Source organism: Diachasma alloeum, unplaced genomic scaffold, assembly GCF_001412515.2.
Source record: "Diachasma alloeum isolate Michigan unplaced genomic scaffold, Dall2.0 Dall_scaffold_00200, whole genome shotgun sequence".
NCBI lineage: Eukaryota > Metazoa > Arthropoda > Insecta > Hymenoptera > Braconidae > Diachasma > Diachasma alloeum.
This window is the reverse complement of record NW_021680365.1, coordinates 969,354-989,598: the sequence shown is the minus strand read 5'-3', so window position 1 is coordinate 989,598 and position 20,245 is coordinate 969,354. Positions and strand designations below refer to the sequence as shown.

Below are 20,245 nucleotides of genomic sequence, written 5' to 3'. Positions count from 1 at the left end.
TGAATATCTCTGGATCCAAGGCAGATAGCGAAAATGTTGTTAGAACCTTTTTTGCAGAGCGCATTAAGATCTACAAAAAAGGTTATTACAAAAATTTCTCTATCTCCCTTAGAATCGGAGATATTCCTCGATAACTCAGCCTATCGCTTCGCTACTTCAATAAAAACTTCTCAATTATGTTTGACTTTCGGGTCCACATTTTTGTCCTTTCCCTTTTGTCGCCCGCACGTATCAAACGAGAGACACCATCACATGTTTTCGAGATGTCGAGTGTATCATAGCAATGTGGTTGCTACGCCTCGACGACTGTGCTGTCAGTGATGTTGTAATTGTTGTCCTCGTGCTGTGGTGATTATTACTGGTGCCAAAGCAGTGATGTGTACGTGAAGGGCACCATCCAAAAATCCAGGAAATCGCCTGCAGGTTCCTACCCGAGGACGCGATGAGTACGGAGACGAAAATGTTATTTTAAATACTACATTCGTGATCAGTATCGGGGGGACGCACCAAAAAATTTCACAGAAACATTTTTCTATTGAAACATTTCTATATGAATTTCTCGACATGAATTTTCCAAGTTTTTCCATTCTATTTGTGTTCTTCTTTCATTAAATTAATCTGAATGGAATCAATCTCATTCGAATTTAATCTGCATGAATGAATCTCCATGGAGTAGAGTGTGTAGAAAAATAGGATTCTGTTGATTTATTCTAGAAAATATTTTCCATCGAACATTTCCATTGAAAAAAACGCGCGGGTGAACTGCGGAATTTTTCTATGAAATTTTTTGCACGGGGGGGGGGGAATTTATGGAGAAGAAACATGAAAATAACCGCTGAATATTAATAATCGTGAAAAGTACAGATCTGTCCGAAATTGAGGCTGAAATTTTCGAACGAAATTTTCAAATAAAAAGTGTGAGAACGAATAATGCATAATCATAGCTGGTATTTGAGACATTTAAAATGATTGAGGACCTTTTACTCCGTGAATTGGAACTGTTCTCTCAAGTGAAGTCTTCAGCTATATACATTGAAGGGAAAACGAAAGAACAATTTATCAAATGCTCCTGTCATCATTCCACACGAAGAATATTCATAGCATACAATAGAATCCGCTGATGATGCTAGAAATAGAGAAATGGAATCAACAAAGGGGAAAGGTAGGAATGGGTGAGAGAAAAAAAAACTAACAAGAATGTTATGACGTGTATACTTCGCTTTTCCACCCTATCTTATATTTTCCTAACAAATGAGAAACTGGAGGATAAAATATCTCAGTAATGAATCATTCCACACTCCACACTGAGAGAAAAACAGCGGAGCTCTCAAACAAGTCTTACTTGTGCCAAAAAAATCGTTTGTTAAAAATTATCAAAGGATTTTTTTGTATGAAACAGGCGAACGTGCGCCGAGATTGAACATTTTTATTACAAAAATAGATTTACTCTTTTAAAAAAAAATTCAAAAATTTCAAAGAAATGTAATTTCTAGCACTACTTTTTCGTTATTCGATGCACCTATACGTATTTTGTTCCCGGAAAATGCTCGTTTTATATGAAACGAGGGGTAGTAGTTTGTCCTCTCCGCCATTGAAAAATCACAGACAAAAAATGAATTCTTAAATGAAATAATAATAATTATGTGACAGCAATCTTGTAACTTCCCGATAAAATTTCCTCTATAAAAGATATTTTGATTGCCTCTTGAGCCAAATATTTCGTTGTGGAAAGCAGAGCAATTATTCATGTTTGAGACTTTCAAATTCGAAACAAACAATTATTTTTTTGGTAATATTCAGCTGAAGATTTTGTTGGCTCAAACAAGATTTGTTCGAAAACTTGTTCATTTTTCTGTCAGTGCATTCGTTTGTTTACATTTCTCTTCCACTGATGGTGGTGAAACCTCCAGAATATGAGGACTTATCTCCTCAGCCTCTTCTTTTTCGAATGAAACGCGAAAACTGGAACTGAAAGGAAAAATAATCTCCTCTCTGTAAGGTCGTGCTAGCAGTGAATATGCAGATGCAATCAGAGTTTCGGTGAATGTGAGTTTCCTCCCAGAGGTGCATTAATCATAACTGCTGCCGGTTCATCAAAGAGATCCAGGGAACAATTAACGAGTGGGGAGAGGGGAACATCAAAAGCTTCTTTAAATATATCCTGTCTACTCGAGGCTTTGGACGCGTGGAAATGATCGTCGATATTCTCATTCATCGGAATATGAATGAATTTCGAGGGCCTACACACTTCATGATTGACGTGATGTCATGATTTCGAAATGGGAGAGGACTTTGATGATTTGAAAAATTATTGATTTGTAGTGCAACTCTTACTTGAATTGACGCTTTGCCCACAACTGACTTTAAATGATTACATAAAATTCAAATCTGGAATTTTGAAAGATATGATGTGATTGAAATAAAAATGAATAGTTGGATTGAGATGGGGAATAGAGAATTAACGTAATAGTTGAGAAATTCAGTAGCGAAGTGGTAAAACGGTTCAAGTCGACTCATCTCCCAGTTCAGTTTTTGATGAATATTTTCGAATCTAAGAGAGATAGCAAAATTTTCGTAATTACATTTGTTGTAGCTCTCAATCGGCTCTACAAGAAAGGTCATAACAAAAAATTTGCTATCTTCCTTCGATTCCGAGATATTCATTGAAAACTGGCCAATAGTGAAAATTAACTTGTACCGTTTTACCATTTCGCTACTGAATTGTGTTTTCGATTTATGTAAAGTTCCAGTTATATTCATCAAACATGACATTTAACTCCGAATTTGTTAAAAATAGTTTCGAGTGATTCGGTTCGAACGACTCCAGTGAGATTTTGACGGCGAATTTATCCCTAGTTGGTCACCTCCGCGGGGATTCCCCGCCGTGTTATTTAGGTTCCAGCGTTGCCGAACTCACTCTACACTGCCCGGACGTGTTTAGCGAATTTCCGGCAACGTCATGCAACGAGCAATTTCATTTATCAAAAGAAAAAATTGTTCAACCGTTGGAAATATTTTTTTTCCTCTAAAAATTTGAGATGTAATATATTTTTTTTAATACTAAAATTTTCCAAATACTTCAATTAACGAATCTAAATTTTTCCGGACTTTTCCGGGCAACCAGTAGATGGCAATCTAATCCTTGCATGATCAATATAGGATTAAAAATGATTTAGAAAATTTTTAATTGCCCGATTTCAGGGATTTAAAATTGACTTCAAATCAATTATTTTCAAATTGACTTAGGGACTTTCAGGGAGTGGGAGCATACATCGGGAGCGAGTAGACTCTCGATGAATTTATTACAAGGATCTTACCGTACGGTTTTGCAGAATGACGTGCTGAAGAAACAGTAGATGATCGGATTTGCCGCTGAATTGAGTGGAGCTAAGCTCTGGATGAAGGTTGCTATTGCAATATTGGCCTGTGTGCGCGGTATGTGGCCGTAGACTTGGAGTAAGTCGAAAATAATGTAGGGACTCCAGCACAGTACGAACACTGGAAGAGATAAAATGTTGATGACGTTAGAATCGGTGATTTCTACATAAATGGGGGAAGTTTGTAGCTTTCAGGACAAAGTTATTGATTGTGAGAAACTCATGGTTCGATGAATAAGAAAATTGCATTGTTCTTTGAATAATAAAAAAAGCTGTGGACGTGGCTCCAAAAGGAGTATATCTGAAATTGAGTATCAAATATCGGCTTATTTTAAGTGAGAAATGTTTTTAAATTAAGTAAACTCCAGTTTTATTATTAATTCTTGAGAAAGACATGTTTTTGCTTCCGAATAGAAGATTTATAATCACTCAAACTTAAGTTTCCAATTTTTTATGTTGGGGTGACTAAATATTGCAGACATCAGCATAACCATAAATTTTAAATAAAGTTAGATTTTGAGTAAGTCAATTGTTAATAGTACCCATCAATTTTTTAATTGTTAAATTAATCGACAATTGAATACTCAAATTCCAAAATCAAAAGATTGATGATTATTTGGCGAATCGAAAATCCTTTTATTAAAATTTAAATTATCAATTATTTTATTATGTTTCGAAATTCAATAATGATAAGTAAACCTTAATTATTGTAACAACTGCTCATAATATTAGTAAACTAATGTGTTTGTATGTATGTGGTTGTTTTTCTTCATTATTTTCAAAATTTTCTTGTAAAGGATCAATCGAATTTTATTAATTTTTCCATGGATATAGACTTTAATAAGCTCAATTCATTGACATCATTTAAAATTCAATTTTTCATTCAGATTCGAAAAAATTGATATTTTTCCAGAAATCGATTTTTCAACGATCACTCAAAAAATTGTCATAAAAATGGAATGAGTCGGGGTTCACAAAATTGGGAACAATGCCCTCTTGATTCTATCCGAATATGATGGGGGTCGCACAATTCTTTGTTGAGTGACAGCATATTGTTTATGCGATTTAAACGAGAAAATCGGTTTTTCATGATTACGGAAAGAATCATCAGTAAAAGTAATTAAATCAGTGTATTTCAAAAAACACCTCATTCGGCAGCAAATTTCTAATTTATTAGCAACAATAACTACACCCATATATTAAAAAATTGTCCACTTGTTTGTTTCATTTTACATGCATATCTTCTTAGAATGCGTAAACATTTTACAAATTTCATAACTTTACATATTCTTTACGCTTTCTTTCTCCGTATGAGTGTGATTAGACATCTAGACTTAATGTTCACGGGACATTCTTCGCATAAATATTACGGATGAACCCCTTTCATGTCTTTTCTACGAATAGTCGTATGTGCCTTCTTCTACATAGGTAATTCTCATTGATCAACCTAATAAAACTTCGACCCATCATAAAATTATCTCTAGTTGAATGATCTCAACAAGAATGTTTTTGATGTACGTCTGAAGAATTCACTCTGCGAAGTTTTCAATTGTAAATTCACAGTTGATTTCTCTCGCCATTCGTCTCTGTTTTTTTCACGAACGTACCGAAGTCCATTATTTTTTCAACTAAATGTGAAAAAATGAACAGCTGAATGAATTGCAACCGTAATAATTGAACGTAAATATACAACTGTAAGTACTCGATCGTCTGATATAAATTTCTTTTGGATGCTGTGTCAGTGCAAATGATGCGATATTCAATAACTCGCCCACGCAATTCACAAATAATCCATCATACACGTAGTTTCAATAAAATAATGTATTCAACGGATTGCAACAGGATTGCGATTAATGAGAATATTTATAGCATCTCATTCATAGAAAATGCAAACTCATTTAATTTTGGTTCAACTCGGAAATTATAAATTCCAATTATAAATTTGAAGTATATTCGCTGGATAAAAAAATATAAAATAATGATAAATGATGAAATAGCTTCACGTTGAGAGGAAAAATTTGCTCCGCTGAAAAACTATATGTTCCACGTGAGAATATTTTATTTGAGTGGAACAGATTAACTTGAGGGATATTAAAATTTTTGTCGTGACCATCAGAAATATTACTAGAAGAGTTCGAACTGTTGACTGCTCGAAATCTATTGACTTTTTCCTATCGCATATCTAATCTGCGCAAAAAATAAATAGAATTTTAGCGATAATTTCGTAGAATTTTAATAGAACTTCCATAGAATCTCTAGAGAATTTAAATAGAATTTTCTAACGAATAGCGCTTAGGTTTTCTAAGGAATTTTTTCATAGGTGACACTATGGATTCGACCATTTTCAATCATCAAATTTGTCAATTAAATTGCGTGATAAAAATTTTTAAAAATCGTGAATATTCGGCGTCATTAAAATTACATTTTGCACAGAATTATGATTTTTTACAACATTCGTTGTTTATAAATAAATAATAAAAATAGTTTAAACTTTCAGAAATCTATTTTTCAAGAATGCAATCGATACCTGGTAAAATTCAGAATATGAATAAATTTCTAACGATTCCGAACAAATGGTTTTTACGGCCGAAAATCGATTGTTTAGAAATTATTAAAAGAAAATGCTTGTAATTTTCAAAAGTTGCAATTTTTAAATCATTTCATCAATCTTCCTTTAAAAGTAAACTTTATAATTTATTTCAGATGTTAAAAATGTCTTCTAACGGTTCAATATCGAGATTGAAATTCAGACCTGCAAAGTTTAAATAATAAAGCCATTGTAAAATGTCCGGAAACTTAGGGTCAAATGGGGCCGAAATGAAAGCTCTAATGTTCGTCTACAAATGTAGAAAAGTATTTCACAAGAGAACAAATCGCCAAAATATTTGGATATCCTTAAGGATACCCAAGTATCTTTTACAATTTGGAACAGACCACACTACGGATTCCACATGTTCAATCATCAAATTTGTCAATTAAATTGCGTCAGAAAAATTTGAAAAAAATCATGAATATTCAGCGTCATTAAAATTCCATTTTCCACAGACTCATGATTTTTCAAAACATGCATTTTCTGCAAACAAATAATTAAAATTGTTTAAACTCGTTGCTTATAAATAAAAAATTGAGATTGTTTAGAGCATTTCACTGCAGAAAAAATGGCCAAAATCTTGGGACATCGTCAATAAGAGAAAAAATAACAAACAAAATATGAAAACTTACCAAAAACAATGACAAACGTCATCTTAACAGTCTTAATTTTGGCCCGAGGTATGAGCCCCCTGGAAGAGGCTCGTCTATCCCTCATGGGACCCTGTCTCAATACACTACTCTGCGACCATATTGTCGCAACAATAACAGTATAGCATCCACCGATGATGAAGGTTGGAATTACGAATAACGTAAAACTGACTAGGGTCATGTAAACACGCCACTTGAGTGGAGAACTCAGTTCGATCCAACACTGTTTTTTTCCCTGAAACACGTAATAACGAAAGCTTTATTTATGCAGCGAGCGAAATCATCTTGAAAGTGTATTATATACCTCCACCACTGTCTCCTCGTAAAGAAAGATAATTGGAATGCTGAAGGCTGCTGACAATCCCCAGGCAGCGGCGATGAGGGCTCTAGCTCTCCACCCTGCGAGAAAATCAACATTTTTCAATTGTTGAATATTGAAGATCAATTTGAGGGAATTCATTGTTAAGAAAGGGGCGAGCGAGCGAGGTGAGGGGGGGGGGCAAGGCCTCCCCGGTGTTAGCGAGCGAAGCGAGCAGGGAACCGGGACCCTAGTAAATAATGCATACTATAAAAATTGATGTATGAATCAAATTTCAACTAATGTCGATGGACAAGGCTCAACAGTACCTTTAAAAAATGATTGAATTCCATCCACTCATTAGTAACCAATTAACGACAAACTTTGTCATATTTGCAGATATGTACGGACAGGGCATTAAACACAAATTACCCAAAAATTACACTAAATTACGACTAAATTAACATTAAACAACCAAAACTCAACTTTGAATTTGATTACAAAGCTCTCATCCGAAAGTAAATGAAAAGGGTCAGAAGTGGTTCCAAAGGTCATGAAACGTGGAGAAATGCTTAAATTTCCACATTCGATTTTCGGGGTCATTACAAAAAAAATAGAAGTATTTAGTGTGAGACCGCCTCTTCAAACTATTTGATATTCTATGAATAATCTGATGCTTGACACTTTGAAATATGACAAAATGACTAGCAAGAAATGACGTTTTCCAATTCTATCTGAATAAAATCCTAGAATCCAATTTACATAAATATATGATTTGATGCATTTCCGATTTCACTTTTTATTTTCATACAAGATAGTACGGGCTAGGGATGCATATTGAATTCCATTTGGGGAGATAGTGTCACGTGTCATGGGAATTATTTTCTCGTCAGTACTCACAACTTCCGGAAAAATTCATCGGTCGTGTGATTGCGTCATATCTGTCTATTGATAACGCCACCAGAACGTAAGTTGAACTGTATGTGACTAGGACTTGACTGAATCTTATGAGCTTGCAGGCTATATTCCCGGCATACCAGGTGACTGTCGAACGCCATACGATGTCTGTTAACACCGAGATTAATCCAACCAGTAAATCTAAAAGGAGAGAACATAAGAGCAGTTGAATTAATTTCGAAGGAGAGCTCATAATAGCATTTTAATTAATTTCTCATTTTATTCGGGAGAAGCGAATTTCTGCTCATTTAGGGGATTATCATCAACTCCAAGACACTTGCTTTTATTTGACAACTTACTGAGATCGCAAGTTGAAGGGGTGCCAACAAAGGTAATGGAAGGTTTCATTCTAGATTAAATATGGGACAATTCCTTCCCGGTCAATAGTTTTCGAGACACATGGGATGCATTCAATTCCGCGGAATCCATTAATCTCATCTCAGGAATTAGTGGGACGAAAGAGGTCGTATTTCTTGCAAGTTTCCACGAAATTTTCCTGTCTTCACGCACGAAATTTTTTTAAAGAAAAACTATTGAATTTTTATTGAAAATCTATTCGTAATTTTTTGCATGTGCATTACTGGGCTTTTCTAGTAGAAAACGTCCAATAAAAGCTATTTTGTAAACAAAATCCGTAGAATTTCGTCGTTTATACAATTTTTTCCATCAAGATATTTTCTTGAGGAAATCTTCCACATTTCAACTTTTTTTAAAATTTTTTCTAATAGCCATCTTTTCAGAACAAAATTGAGACGAAAATCCCCAGCATCGACTTTTTTGGGGTAGCTACAGGGGATCTGTAAATGCTGTGCGGGAGACTGCTGACTAACATAGCGTGATAATGGCTTGAATCAATGATTTACACTGAGAAAAAAAAGCTTTTTGATGAGTACGCCTTCACGTGTATCAAGAAACTCACGGCTTGAAAATTGATGAGAAGAAAATATCCTGCACTGAGAAAGATAAAACTTGCAAGAGCACGGAAAACAAAATATAACTGAATTTAGTATATTTTATACCAGAATCAAGTATATACATAAACTTGAGTCAAGAATAAATATACTTGATTCAAGTATATTTTATATTCGAATGGGGGATGGGTGTTTCAATTCGAGGATGATTATTTCGTATCAGCCCGAGTTGTACCGAGCGCTCTCAAGTGTAATATAAGGGTCAGACACTAAGTGTGAGAATATAAGGGTCAAAAAATTAGGGTCAGAATATAAAAGTAAAAAAGTGGCTGTCAGGCAATGAGACACTTTTACTTTTATATTCTGACCCTAATGTTTTGACCCTAATATTCTGACCCTCATTTTTTAACCTCCACTTTTTGACCCTTATATTCTGACACTTAGTGTCTGACCCTTATATTACACTTAAGAGGGCTTGCTACAATCCAGCCTGATAACAAAGAATCATCTTCGATTTGAAATACCCAACCTCCAATTGAGTATAAAATATACTCAAATCAAGAAATTGAAATATTATTTCAATTTTATTTTCTTAAAATAGTTTCTAGTTCTCATAATACCTCGAATAATACCTCATAATACCTCAAATATGTCCTCAATTCGAGAACATATTCCACATCAATATATAATATATTATAAAAGAGCTTTCGATGTACGAAAACAACAATATTTACGAATGAATGAATATATTCAAAAAAAGTATTATATTCTTGACCATCAGATTTTTTTCTCACGACTCATTGCCAATGAACCATCTCCCCCGGAATAAACAGGTGAAGTGGTTCGCAATGAAGGATATTACTGAAGTAGAGAATATCATTCTCAGTTTTCTGCTAATGAGAACTCGATGAGATTAAACGTTGCCAGCGGTGCGCTAGCAAATTCAGCTTATATAACGAATAACTCCTGATTCTGTTTCCATATTTTTCAACATAATTACCTCCCCCGTATTTGCCATAACGAGGGAAATTAGTTTGTCGTATGAAGGAGGAAATTGCGAGTGAACTCATTAATTGTGTAGCCTAGCGGAAAATGAAACTCACTTTCTGGGAAATAAAAAACTTCTGTTAGAAATAATGTATGTTCTTATGGAATTTTGGAAATTATGTCAAATTTTTTTGAATTTTTTCTGGTTATCCAGTTAATGGTAATTAACGAAAAACGAGGCGCTAGCATGGGAAATGGTTCATTAATTCTATGATTGGTTTCGCTGAGAACGGGATAATCGCAGTACTCATACACTAAACATCTCGATCAAGAATATACCGAATTAACAGTGTGATAATGATCACCAAACACACTCGATAATTCTGGTTAATCCTCGACAGGCAATCAGGGTAAAAAAACACGCATATAAACAGTGTAATGAAGTGATGTGATTCAGCCCAACAAAAGTGCAAACATTAAAATCTGATGACCCAAATATATTTTACAACTCCCCTCAATCGATTAACTACGTTCGCGATGTTTATGGATATACCTATATTATTAAAACACAGAGATACACAAAATACCAGCGAGCGCCAGCTGTTTGATGAAAAAGTCCATTCGTGATTTCCGGCGTTTTCCCAGAAGCAGACCCGCCAGTACCGCTGTATTGCCCGCCACAATTACAGCAAACAGCAGCCACAGCACTGTGAACTGTTCCGTCTGCAACAATGATTTATAATATTAGTGGTACATCAAGTATTATGAGACTACATTGTTAGAAAATACATGAAATTTCACGGACAGTTTACTAGTAATTTTCAGGACAAGTGACACTGAATGCGATTTAGAGGAAAAAAATCATGAAATTCCAGGTTTCACTGAAAATTCAGTAGAATTTCAGAATTTTAAGACGATAATTCCTTAATTTATTTGAATTTTTCATCTAATATGAATATTCAGTGCCAAATTACGTTGAATTTTCAATGAAATCTGAAATTTCATGATTTTTTCAGGGAAAAATGGAACTGAAATTTACTGTTCTCTTTAATTTTTCCACGAAATTCTAAATTTTCAATGACAAAATTGCTTGAAATTTCAGTGATAATTAAATCCGATAAAAATTTCCAAAAAGTGCATCGGAAATTTCAGACTTGTACCGGAAATAATAAATGAAATACCGGAAATAATTAAAAGAAGTTGGGACGAGATAAATAAATGAAAAGAGCACAAAATGAAAAGCTACGTCCGCGGAAAAAAACACAAGATAAAAGAATGACCATATACAAAGAGACGATCGTACATGAAGATAGTTGAGAGGGAGGAACAGAACAAATACCCCGCAATATTATACATTTTTTGCAAACCGTGTTTTTCGAGGGAAACAAAAATGCTGAAATTGACGAAATTTCCCATTTCTTCACCGTTATTGAGTCCTTTATAAGGAATGTTTTATAAGAGGTGGCAGACAAATCATCCCCTTCCCAGTGATCTCAGCCCCATGGCATAAATTACGTCGTCGAGGCTGGCATTATCTAGGGATAATTATTACTCAGATGCTTTACGAGTTTTCTTATCTCCCCCAACATGCAGATGTTGTGATAGAAAACATGAGGAGCGGTATCCATATAATCGTTTCAGGTGGTGGAAAGTAGAATAGGAGCGAACAAATTGATGTACAAGGGCTTATCACAAGAATGGTCTAATTTGACTCAATCTTTAGAGAAAAGTTACGGCAAAATTTTTTTTATGATACTGAAAAATTGCTTTTACCAAAACGGTTTAGCGTAAACGATCAGTGCAGAGTGACTGTTTTCTGCACGGCGTGCGCAATGTTCACAAGCGTCCGTAAAGTGAATTCTCGTCCGTGAAGTTTCGCTTTACGCATTGGAAATTCACTTTTCGCACGCTCTTGAATTTTATGCACTCGTGCTCAAAAACAACCGCTTTACCCCCTCAATCGTTTCAACCAGTGAATTTGGTAGATATCACAAAAAATATAATGTGTTGCACGTGCGTGCGAAAAAGTAGACCTTTACACACTAGTAACACAATATACTATTGGTCCTAGGATAGTATATTTTGATACGAATGCATAAAAGTTTTTTTAGACTCGTGCACGGAGGGGAATGTTCTGCAGAAATTACGGAACTCACAGTTCGATCACCAATTACGGAATCGGCTCAGAAAATTTAAGTGACGGTATCGTAATTTTTCACGAGAGATTCAGGTAAAAATTACGGAACGCTCTGGAAAAATTCCGTGATTTTAGGTAAAAATTACGTCCTCTCCGTATGGGAGGTGTGTAGTGCTCCCAAGGGTCAAAGAATACTTTTCCCACGATTGTCGAACCCTATTTTTCATCACAATGTGGGAAAAGTGAGATTTTGCGTACGTGACGCGTGCGTAAAATTTCACTTTACGTACGAGTAATGAAAAATCTTGTTTCCTCTCAGTATAGGCTGAGGGAATTATTGACATCAGTACAATGACTTCATTCGTCGTTTCACTGGAATTTTGACAAATTCACAATTTTCGCTTGATGTGTCAATTCAATATTTCGATCGAAGTGTTACCCAGAATCTCCATTAATTCTTCCCTAAATATAGTGTGTGAAATTAGATCCCGGGTTAAGTCAACCCCTGAACAATTTTCCGACCGATCTGATCAAGACGTCAAACTGGATAATACAGGCTATCGTATTACATCATAATTTTCGACACCCCAACCTGGATCTCCGCGACTATCATCAGAGGTTAATCCGATACACTTCCGGGTTCAATGAGTCTTGTATAATTACTGGGAACTCAACATGTTTTAAGACGCGTGAGGAAAAACTTCATGGAAAAACCTAGTGAATTCGCTAGCAAATTCTGTTGGATTTTCATTGAACTTTCTATTATTTTTTGGCCAACTCTATTGAAAAATTGAAATGCTCAATAGAGAATATTTTGTACAGAAAATCACTAATTTTTCAAGTTTCCAAAGAAAGAACATCGATAATTGCGAGTATTTGCGATCAATCTGAACCATGACTCATTTAATTCAATACTGTATTATTGAGAGAAAATTTTTGTTTTCCAGTATCACATCTTCTATTTTCAGAGAAATAAAAACAGTTCTCGGTTATAATATCACACTTGGTGTGCCTGACGATAGGGAGGAATTCAATCATAAAAAGTTTAAGGGATTTATCAGTATGAAAAGTGTACGTTGAGATGTCGATTAAATTCGAACGAATCCATTTCAAGAGGTGATGTTTCACGTTGAGAGATGAGTACTTCTTGACGAGTCAACATCCTATGCAAATATTGACGTTCACTTTTGCTTGGAGTTTCAAGCGTGCGCCACTTTTGGAGTTTCTTTAAACAAGAAAGTTTGTAATGGATCTGAGCTTTGTAACCGTTTTGACGTTCTTTCCTCGGGTGAGAGACGCTCGATAGCATCAATTTTGTTTGTGATTAAATTACTAAGAAGTAATATTGATTGTCCACAATTTCTTGAACAATTGCCTTTGAGGATACCATCGACTTTGAATCCTAGATCGCAAGTTCCTTTCTACTTACCAACAATTAAATCTACAACAATTACATCATCTCTCTTTCGGACACGTGAATCAATTAATAGATTGGTTACATTCAGTAAGAATAGTTTGGACATTGTAAGATCATCCCTTTCTGAGATGGTGTTGACAGTAAGTTTCTAAAATCTTCGAATCTTTCAATCCACACGACTGCACAAACTTCTTTTCCCTGTAGTTACAAACGTGCGCGTCTTTTGAAGTTTTCTTTTAACTCTCGATCACTCGCGCTCGGCTGCCAGCCTTCATCCGTCGCCGGTTAGCGCAGCGCCGCTGGGTTAAACCCAGCACGCTGTTGCCACCTTGGCGCTTACCGCTATGCGCGCATTTCAAGTGCGGCAGTAAATGTAGCAACACTGGCGCTCGCGGGATCGACAGGGACTCACTCGCACCGGGCGGCGCGGCGCCGCTTTTCTGTCCGTTCGACGTTTCTTTTCTTTTTTTAGCTAAACAAATTCCCCGGGGAAAAAACGAATAACGCCAACGCTTAATAGAAGGATTGAACTAGGAACTCTAATTTCTGTCAAATGTTTAAGCGTCGAGAAACGCGCTAAAATAAAAAAAAAAGAAAACACCTTGCGCCGCGCTCATTGAGCGAGTGATCGAGGGTTAACGAGAAAAGTTGTGATAGATCTAAACTTTGTAATTATTTTAACGTTCTTTCTCTGGGTGAGAGACGCACGTAGCATCAATTTTGTTTGTGATCGAATTACTAAGAGGTAACATTGATTGCCCACAACTTGTCGAAATGTGAACAAAAAAATTTATTCGTTGATCCTCATTAGAGACACGGAAAGCTTCTAGCGGCGTGAAGTGAGACATGGACGGTAGCTTGTGAACAATAGTTGGGTGGAAGCTTCAATAAATCGATAGCTACAATCTGCGGACTACGGATGCACTACACTCGTTCACCGAGCCATTATCACGTATAATCGACCGATAATGGCGAAGCGCCCGAGGGAACGCAGTTGTTTAGCGTGAAGTGAATGAAAAATAGAGAAGGATTTAATGCGCGAAAAGAAAGGTGTCCCTCTAATTTGAATATCTTGCGTGCCTCTGACACATCCATTTAAAAAACTCCATTTGGTGGGTGTGCTGGGTGTTTCTAGCGAGAGCGAGGGACAGAAAGGGCTGCAGTGTCGGTGTCGAGGTGCCACACGGAGGCGATATTAATTTTATATCGAGTTAAATTAATTTCTTTAGAAACGTCCTTGCGAAGGAAATTAATGAAGCCATGCACTAGTTGCAAATTTCGCATTATTCTGAGGTACTGACGCACTAGTGTAGTTGAGCTGTTACAAATTTCAGAGTAATTTTCACTTAGTGACATTGGTATTGGAATTTTAGAGAATTTCGTCTTTTGTAAATTATAATTTGATACGAAAATTAATGTAAATTGGAAATTTCAGTTCAATTGTTCAGCAAAAATCGAAATTTTTGGATTCACTTGAATTTTAAATTGAAAATAAAAATTCTCAACCTTTTTTGGCTGAACAAAAAAAAATCGTTAGTTGAAAATTACCAGAAGAACAAAATCTACTGCTGACCATTTGAATACTGTCTTCAGATGAAAAATTTTAGTCGCAAAAATAGATTTAGTAGGTCCAAAAAAAAAATTTCCTCCGAGAAAAAATGAAATTTCAGATTTCTTATAAAATCCAAATTATTTTCAAATAGTTTACGACCTTGGGTCGTGATAGTTTGGTGGAATAGTTCCTCGAAAGAAATTGAAAAGGAGAAGTTGAACGAGTTGACGAAAAAAGTTATGATCAGATCTGTGAACAATACCCGCTACTTCATCCGGCTCCAGCTATGTGCACCTTCCGTGATATATAAGATTCTTCAACGAGTCTGACATGTACCATCTCCTTTTACCGGAAAGGATTTTAGCTTTTATTATTTGACAAGTTGAGAACTCATGCGAGCTTCATGTACAAAAAAGATTATATGTGGGCAACACTGAAATGGAATACAAGTCGGGAGCAAACTCTGAAAGATTGTACACAGCAGAGTAGTAAAAAGGAGCCCTGAATGGCTGAAATAAAAAGTAAATCGCTTCAGTCATTGCTGTGTATATTTTCATTCCCCTGCGGTGAGATGTGACGGAATTTGAATATCCTGATGCACGCACGAAACAAAAATCATAGAACGACCTAGCGAATTCGCTAGAAAATCCTAATGCATCTTCTATTTACTAAAGAGATGAAGGAAACGTGAAGGTGTTTTATATCAAAATATCTCGAAACTGCCTGACCGCTAATTCTCAATTCTGATTGGTTAATGAGTCACGTGAAGTAGTCAAATTCTTCAAGCGACAAAAATTTTTTCTGCGTCATATTGTTCATTTTTTCACGTGTGAAGTTTATCTTTATATCAAAACATATCTAAATTGCCTAATTGTTGATCATGAGAAAAAAATATAGTACTTCTTAGTTTTTTCAACCCACAAATTATTCTTCACTTCCCAAATTTTAATTTTTTCATATTTATCATACGCCAAAATGATCAAGCTTTCTTCTCAGATTTTCATACATAAATTCTAAACTCCACAAAATTCAGGAAAATTTTTCGGTTTCCCAAATAATTCGAGAGAAATCTTTGAAGACCTACGATTATACAGATTTTAATCAGATTATTTTAAAAAGTAAAAAAAATAATTAATGGAAGATTAAAAATTATTCATTCATGTTTCACTCTTCATTCTCTTCATTCTCTTCAAGTCATTACCAATGCTTGTAAAACGGCTACGAGTATATGAAGTTTAATAAATTCGATTTCTTCATTTTCACAATGAATAGACAAGCGCGCGCACATGTCTAGTCTATTGAAAAAGTCTGCAGCTCAACTGCACATTTTTTTATATAGAAGTATTCATTGAAAACTGGCAAATAGTCAGAATCGATTTACACAATTCTACAGCTTCGCTACTGATTCTCTGCGTATCAAACGATTTCGTTATATACGTCTGAACACACACACCATATTCAGTGTTTCTTCGCGTGTTTATCCTCAAGGGAAGAAATTCCTTATCACAATGGGAAAATCCAGAAACTTTTGGCTCACATTTTCTTCGACGTAGGTCAGTTATTTGGAATCAAAATGTGTGAACAGATAAAGTAAGAAAATTCCATTCATGAGAGATACGCGGCGTGATCCGCCGAGAGAATGGAATTGGAAAATTTCCCAACTTTCCCGCAGGATTTTTCAATGCATATTTGATAGATTTTCCAATGCATATTTTATAGAAAAAAGATAATAGTTCTGGGTTCTTTAATATCATGAAGTTTCTTGAATCTTTTTCTATAGTGGACTATTTGGTCTTTTGTGTTGGTGAGGCTTGATATGCTTCGCCACATGTTGAATTTGTATGAATAATTATATATGAAATGTTAATTTGCGTTTTGAAGGAAAGGGTCGAAGGCGGAGACCTAGACAAATAAATATAGGGGAGGGTGTGCCTATACCGCTCAGCGGGTAATACCGCTCACCCGATTTTCTCCACAACCATCAACTTGAAAATTTCTTCCTGTTCCTGATCATGAAGAATTTGATGATAGGATGTGATTGTCGGAAAAATTTCACTTTATTTACCGCTTTAAATATTAAAAAACACGAAGTGTTTGACGAAGTGTTTAACGAAGTTTTGAGGTCTTCCATTGCAGTAATTACTTCTCCGGCCATAGTTACCGTAACCCATGAAAAATTGTTGAGGACTTTTTGACTATAATTCGATGGTGATGGAATGTAGTCAGAAAAATTATATTTTTCTCTCAGTGAGGAGAGATTCGAAGTATAACAAATAAATGAATGCTTGAATGAAAGAATTTAAAATGGAGAAATTAGAAATTCGTTACAATGTAATGTTTGAGTTATCCGCATCGAAACATTACATTTCCCCATCAACAATCCTAATAACCCATTTTGTTGAATGCGTAATTCTGTAATGTATGGAGAATGGAAAACATCCCAGGCATTGAAACCGAACCCCGCACTGCATACGGTTATTCTCGGCTATATCATAATACAATAAAACCCAAGTTTTACTTTTCCAGAATAGCAGTAAACCCAATTTTGCCGTCTGGAATACACATTCACCCATACGAAGAACCCCTCTCTCATTGAAAAAAAAAGTTTTGGAAGAGTATGTCTGCAATTCCATCAAGAGACTAAGGCTCGAAAATTGAAGGAAAAAAATGTCTCGCACTGAGAAACAAAACTTTCCTCAAGAGATTTCGTACTTGTCCGGAAGCCGAGGATAATGGGTTTATGAAAAGAAAGTGATTTCTCAAATCAAGTCCAGTTGAATTAAAAGTGAATCGAAAATTTTTCTGTCAAAATTTTGGTTTGAGTTCCAAAATAATTATTAAATTTTAGTTGAGTCAATCGGACTTCTGTCTGATTGTAACACAAGTAGAGACGTACATCTGAAAAAATTTACCATCTGTACACTGTTAGAAATTTTTTTAAATTTAAGTGACAGATGCAGTTGAATTCTCAATACTCTGAACTTGAATTAAATTTCATTCTAAATTGCTGATGCAGTTGCTCATTTTTAAAGACAATTTGGATTTTCAAACCTATCGTGGAAATTAAGCAATAGATTCAATTGAATCTTGAACAGATTGAAAATTCAGAAGGAAAGTTGCCTGAAGTTTCACGATCTTCAGTAATTTTCATTGTCGTATGAGCCTGAGAAATCAAATTTCATTGAATATTCAATGCTAAAAATTTAAAGATTTTTTACTTCAAATTTGAACAGTAATTTTTTAATAGTGTACTGTAAAAAGGTGATGTAAAATAATTTTGATCGTAATTCTAACGTAATAAAGCTCACGGTGTCTTCATCTCGTTATGCGGAGAGAAATTTTTGGTAAAAATTATCCTACCGTTCTATAAAAGTGTATCATGAGTCATCGTTTCCTCATTTCTATCCCAAAATTTAGTAAAAATTGATATATGATGATCAATATTTATTCTACGTTAGAGAAATTTTATCCTGATAAAAATAAAAATTACCGTGCCGGTAGAGTAAAAATTACCGTACCGGTAGGATAAAATTTACCAAACGTTCTAGAATTTTCGTTGTTATCTACATAAAAATTATTGGACTGGAAGGGTAAAATTTATTATGCGTCAGGATAAAATTCTCTAACGTAGAATAAAATTTGATCATCATATATTAATTTTTATTAAATTTCGGGATAGAAATGAGGAAACGATAGCTCATGATACACTTTTATAGAACGGTAGGATAATTTTTATCAAAAATTTCTCTCCGTGTACAAAGACTGTGAGGATTAAAGGTCGTTACCGATATATTCCGAGGCAACAAGATAACCTGGATTTGCTTCGTCCCGAGTGAATACGGTTTATTTATAAATTTCTAAAATATTTTTTTCTTGTCAATTCTCGGCATCAGTTTCTTGAATCAGGTAAAGACGGACTTAAAAAAATTTTTTTCTACTAAGTACGCTGTAAAAAAGTGATGTGGTGAAATTCTGATCATGATTCTAACGTAATAAAGCTCATGGTGTCTTCATCTCGTTATACAACGACTGGTAGGATTAAGGGTCGTTACCAGTATATTCTGAGGTAACAAGATAACCTGAGTTTGCTTCGTCCCGAGTGAAGATTAAACCCAGATCTGTGTCCTCGTGAATTTCCTTCCAACCACAACGAATCCCTACCTCTGAAAGGATAAAAAATGAAATATGAACATGAAATGGAAAATATATTTAGAAAATCTGGGTTGTCGTTGACATTAATTTTTTTTCCGTCTGAGAGTTTAGTTATTTTCTCCTTTTTGTGCGGCATTTCTTTACCTGCAGCATTGTTGCGCCAAATCCTCGGCTAGTCAGAGGGAAAAGTTGAGGGGAAAGTACTCGGAAAATCTCGGCAGATTTTACCACCCGAAAGGTGATTGTGGAGGGAAATATAATTCAATAAAAAATTGCGAATTTATTTATGATCATACTATTTATTATGTACTTGTCACAAATGAAATCCATCTTCGCTGCGATTGTATTTGAATTTTACAAAAACATGAATGTTCCTAGACAAGCACATGAATAAAAATTTTTTATTCACGATTTTTTTTTTGAAAAAAGGAATATGGTTCGTCATTATCCTTATACTTATTTATTTATTTACTTTTTCATTTAGTTTTCTTTTTTTTTATTTGAATGACAAAAGAATGATGTTTGCGAATGAATATTTTTTAAAGAATTGATGTAAAAAAAGATCTAGAGAAAGAATTTCTTTGAGCTAAAATAAACTTGAAGTAGTTTTAAGTCCAGCATAAGCTTGACGAAATAGATTGCTGACCAAAACCTGTTTCACCAATTTTTTAATAGACTATTGGGTTGGAGTTCCCACTTTTTATCACCAGAAGTCCATTTAGATTTTGAAAATATATAGAAAGCCCCGTATAACCCCCATGACCTTTATTTAGACCCTTAATCTGACCCTCATGACCCTTATTCTGACCTTCGTGACCCTCGTTTGGACCTCATAACCCTTATTTTGACTCTCGTAACCCTCAATTTTGGAGTCAAAATTTCGGGTACCAAATTTGTTCCACCAGAAGTCGATTTGGATTTTCATAATATAGTGAGATGACTTTTCTCCACGCGATAGCACAAAAACTGAAAAATGTGAATGTAGAAAAAAAGCAATGTAAAACGGAAAATTCATTTAGAAAATCTGGATTTTCATTGAAATTATTTTTTTTCAGTCTGAGAGTCTAGTTATTTTCCCCTCTTGATCCCTTCTTTTCCTCCAGCATTGTTGGGCCGAGTCCTCGGCTAAAAGCTTCTCGTTAAAATGGGTTTATATACACTCGAGGTATGTTAAACGAACCGAGGTAAAATCATTTATGCTAATGCATAGAAAACTG

The 20,245-nt window shown here is 35.0% G+C and overlaps 1 protein-coding gene across 1 annotated transcript in view; it reads right to left on the bottom strand.

Annotated features, from left to right (window-relative positions):
- Positions 1-231: 231 nt before the first annotated feature.
- LOC107035741 (cardioacceleratory peptide receptor) overlaps positions 232-20,245 on the bottom strand; it is a 50,549-nt gene continuing 30,535 nt past the window's right edge. Inside the window, exons 2-7 of the mRNA XM_015253308.1 lie at positions 10,358-10,493; positions 7,816-8,013; positions 6,922-7,016; positions 6,600-6,852; positions 3,318-3,498; positions 232-427 (exon numbers count right to left, since the gene is read on the bottom strand). Of these exons, the coding sequence (XP_015108794.1) occupies positions 232-427; positions 3,318-3,498; positions 6,600-6,852; positions 6,922-7,016; positions 7,816-8,013; positions 10,358-10,493 (1,059 nt within the window). The remainder of the gene's footprint in view (positions 428-3,317; positions 3,499-6,599; positions 6,853-6,921; positions 7,017-7,815; positions 8,014-10,357; positions 10,494-20,245) is intronic.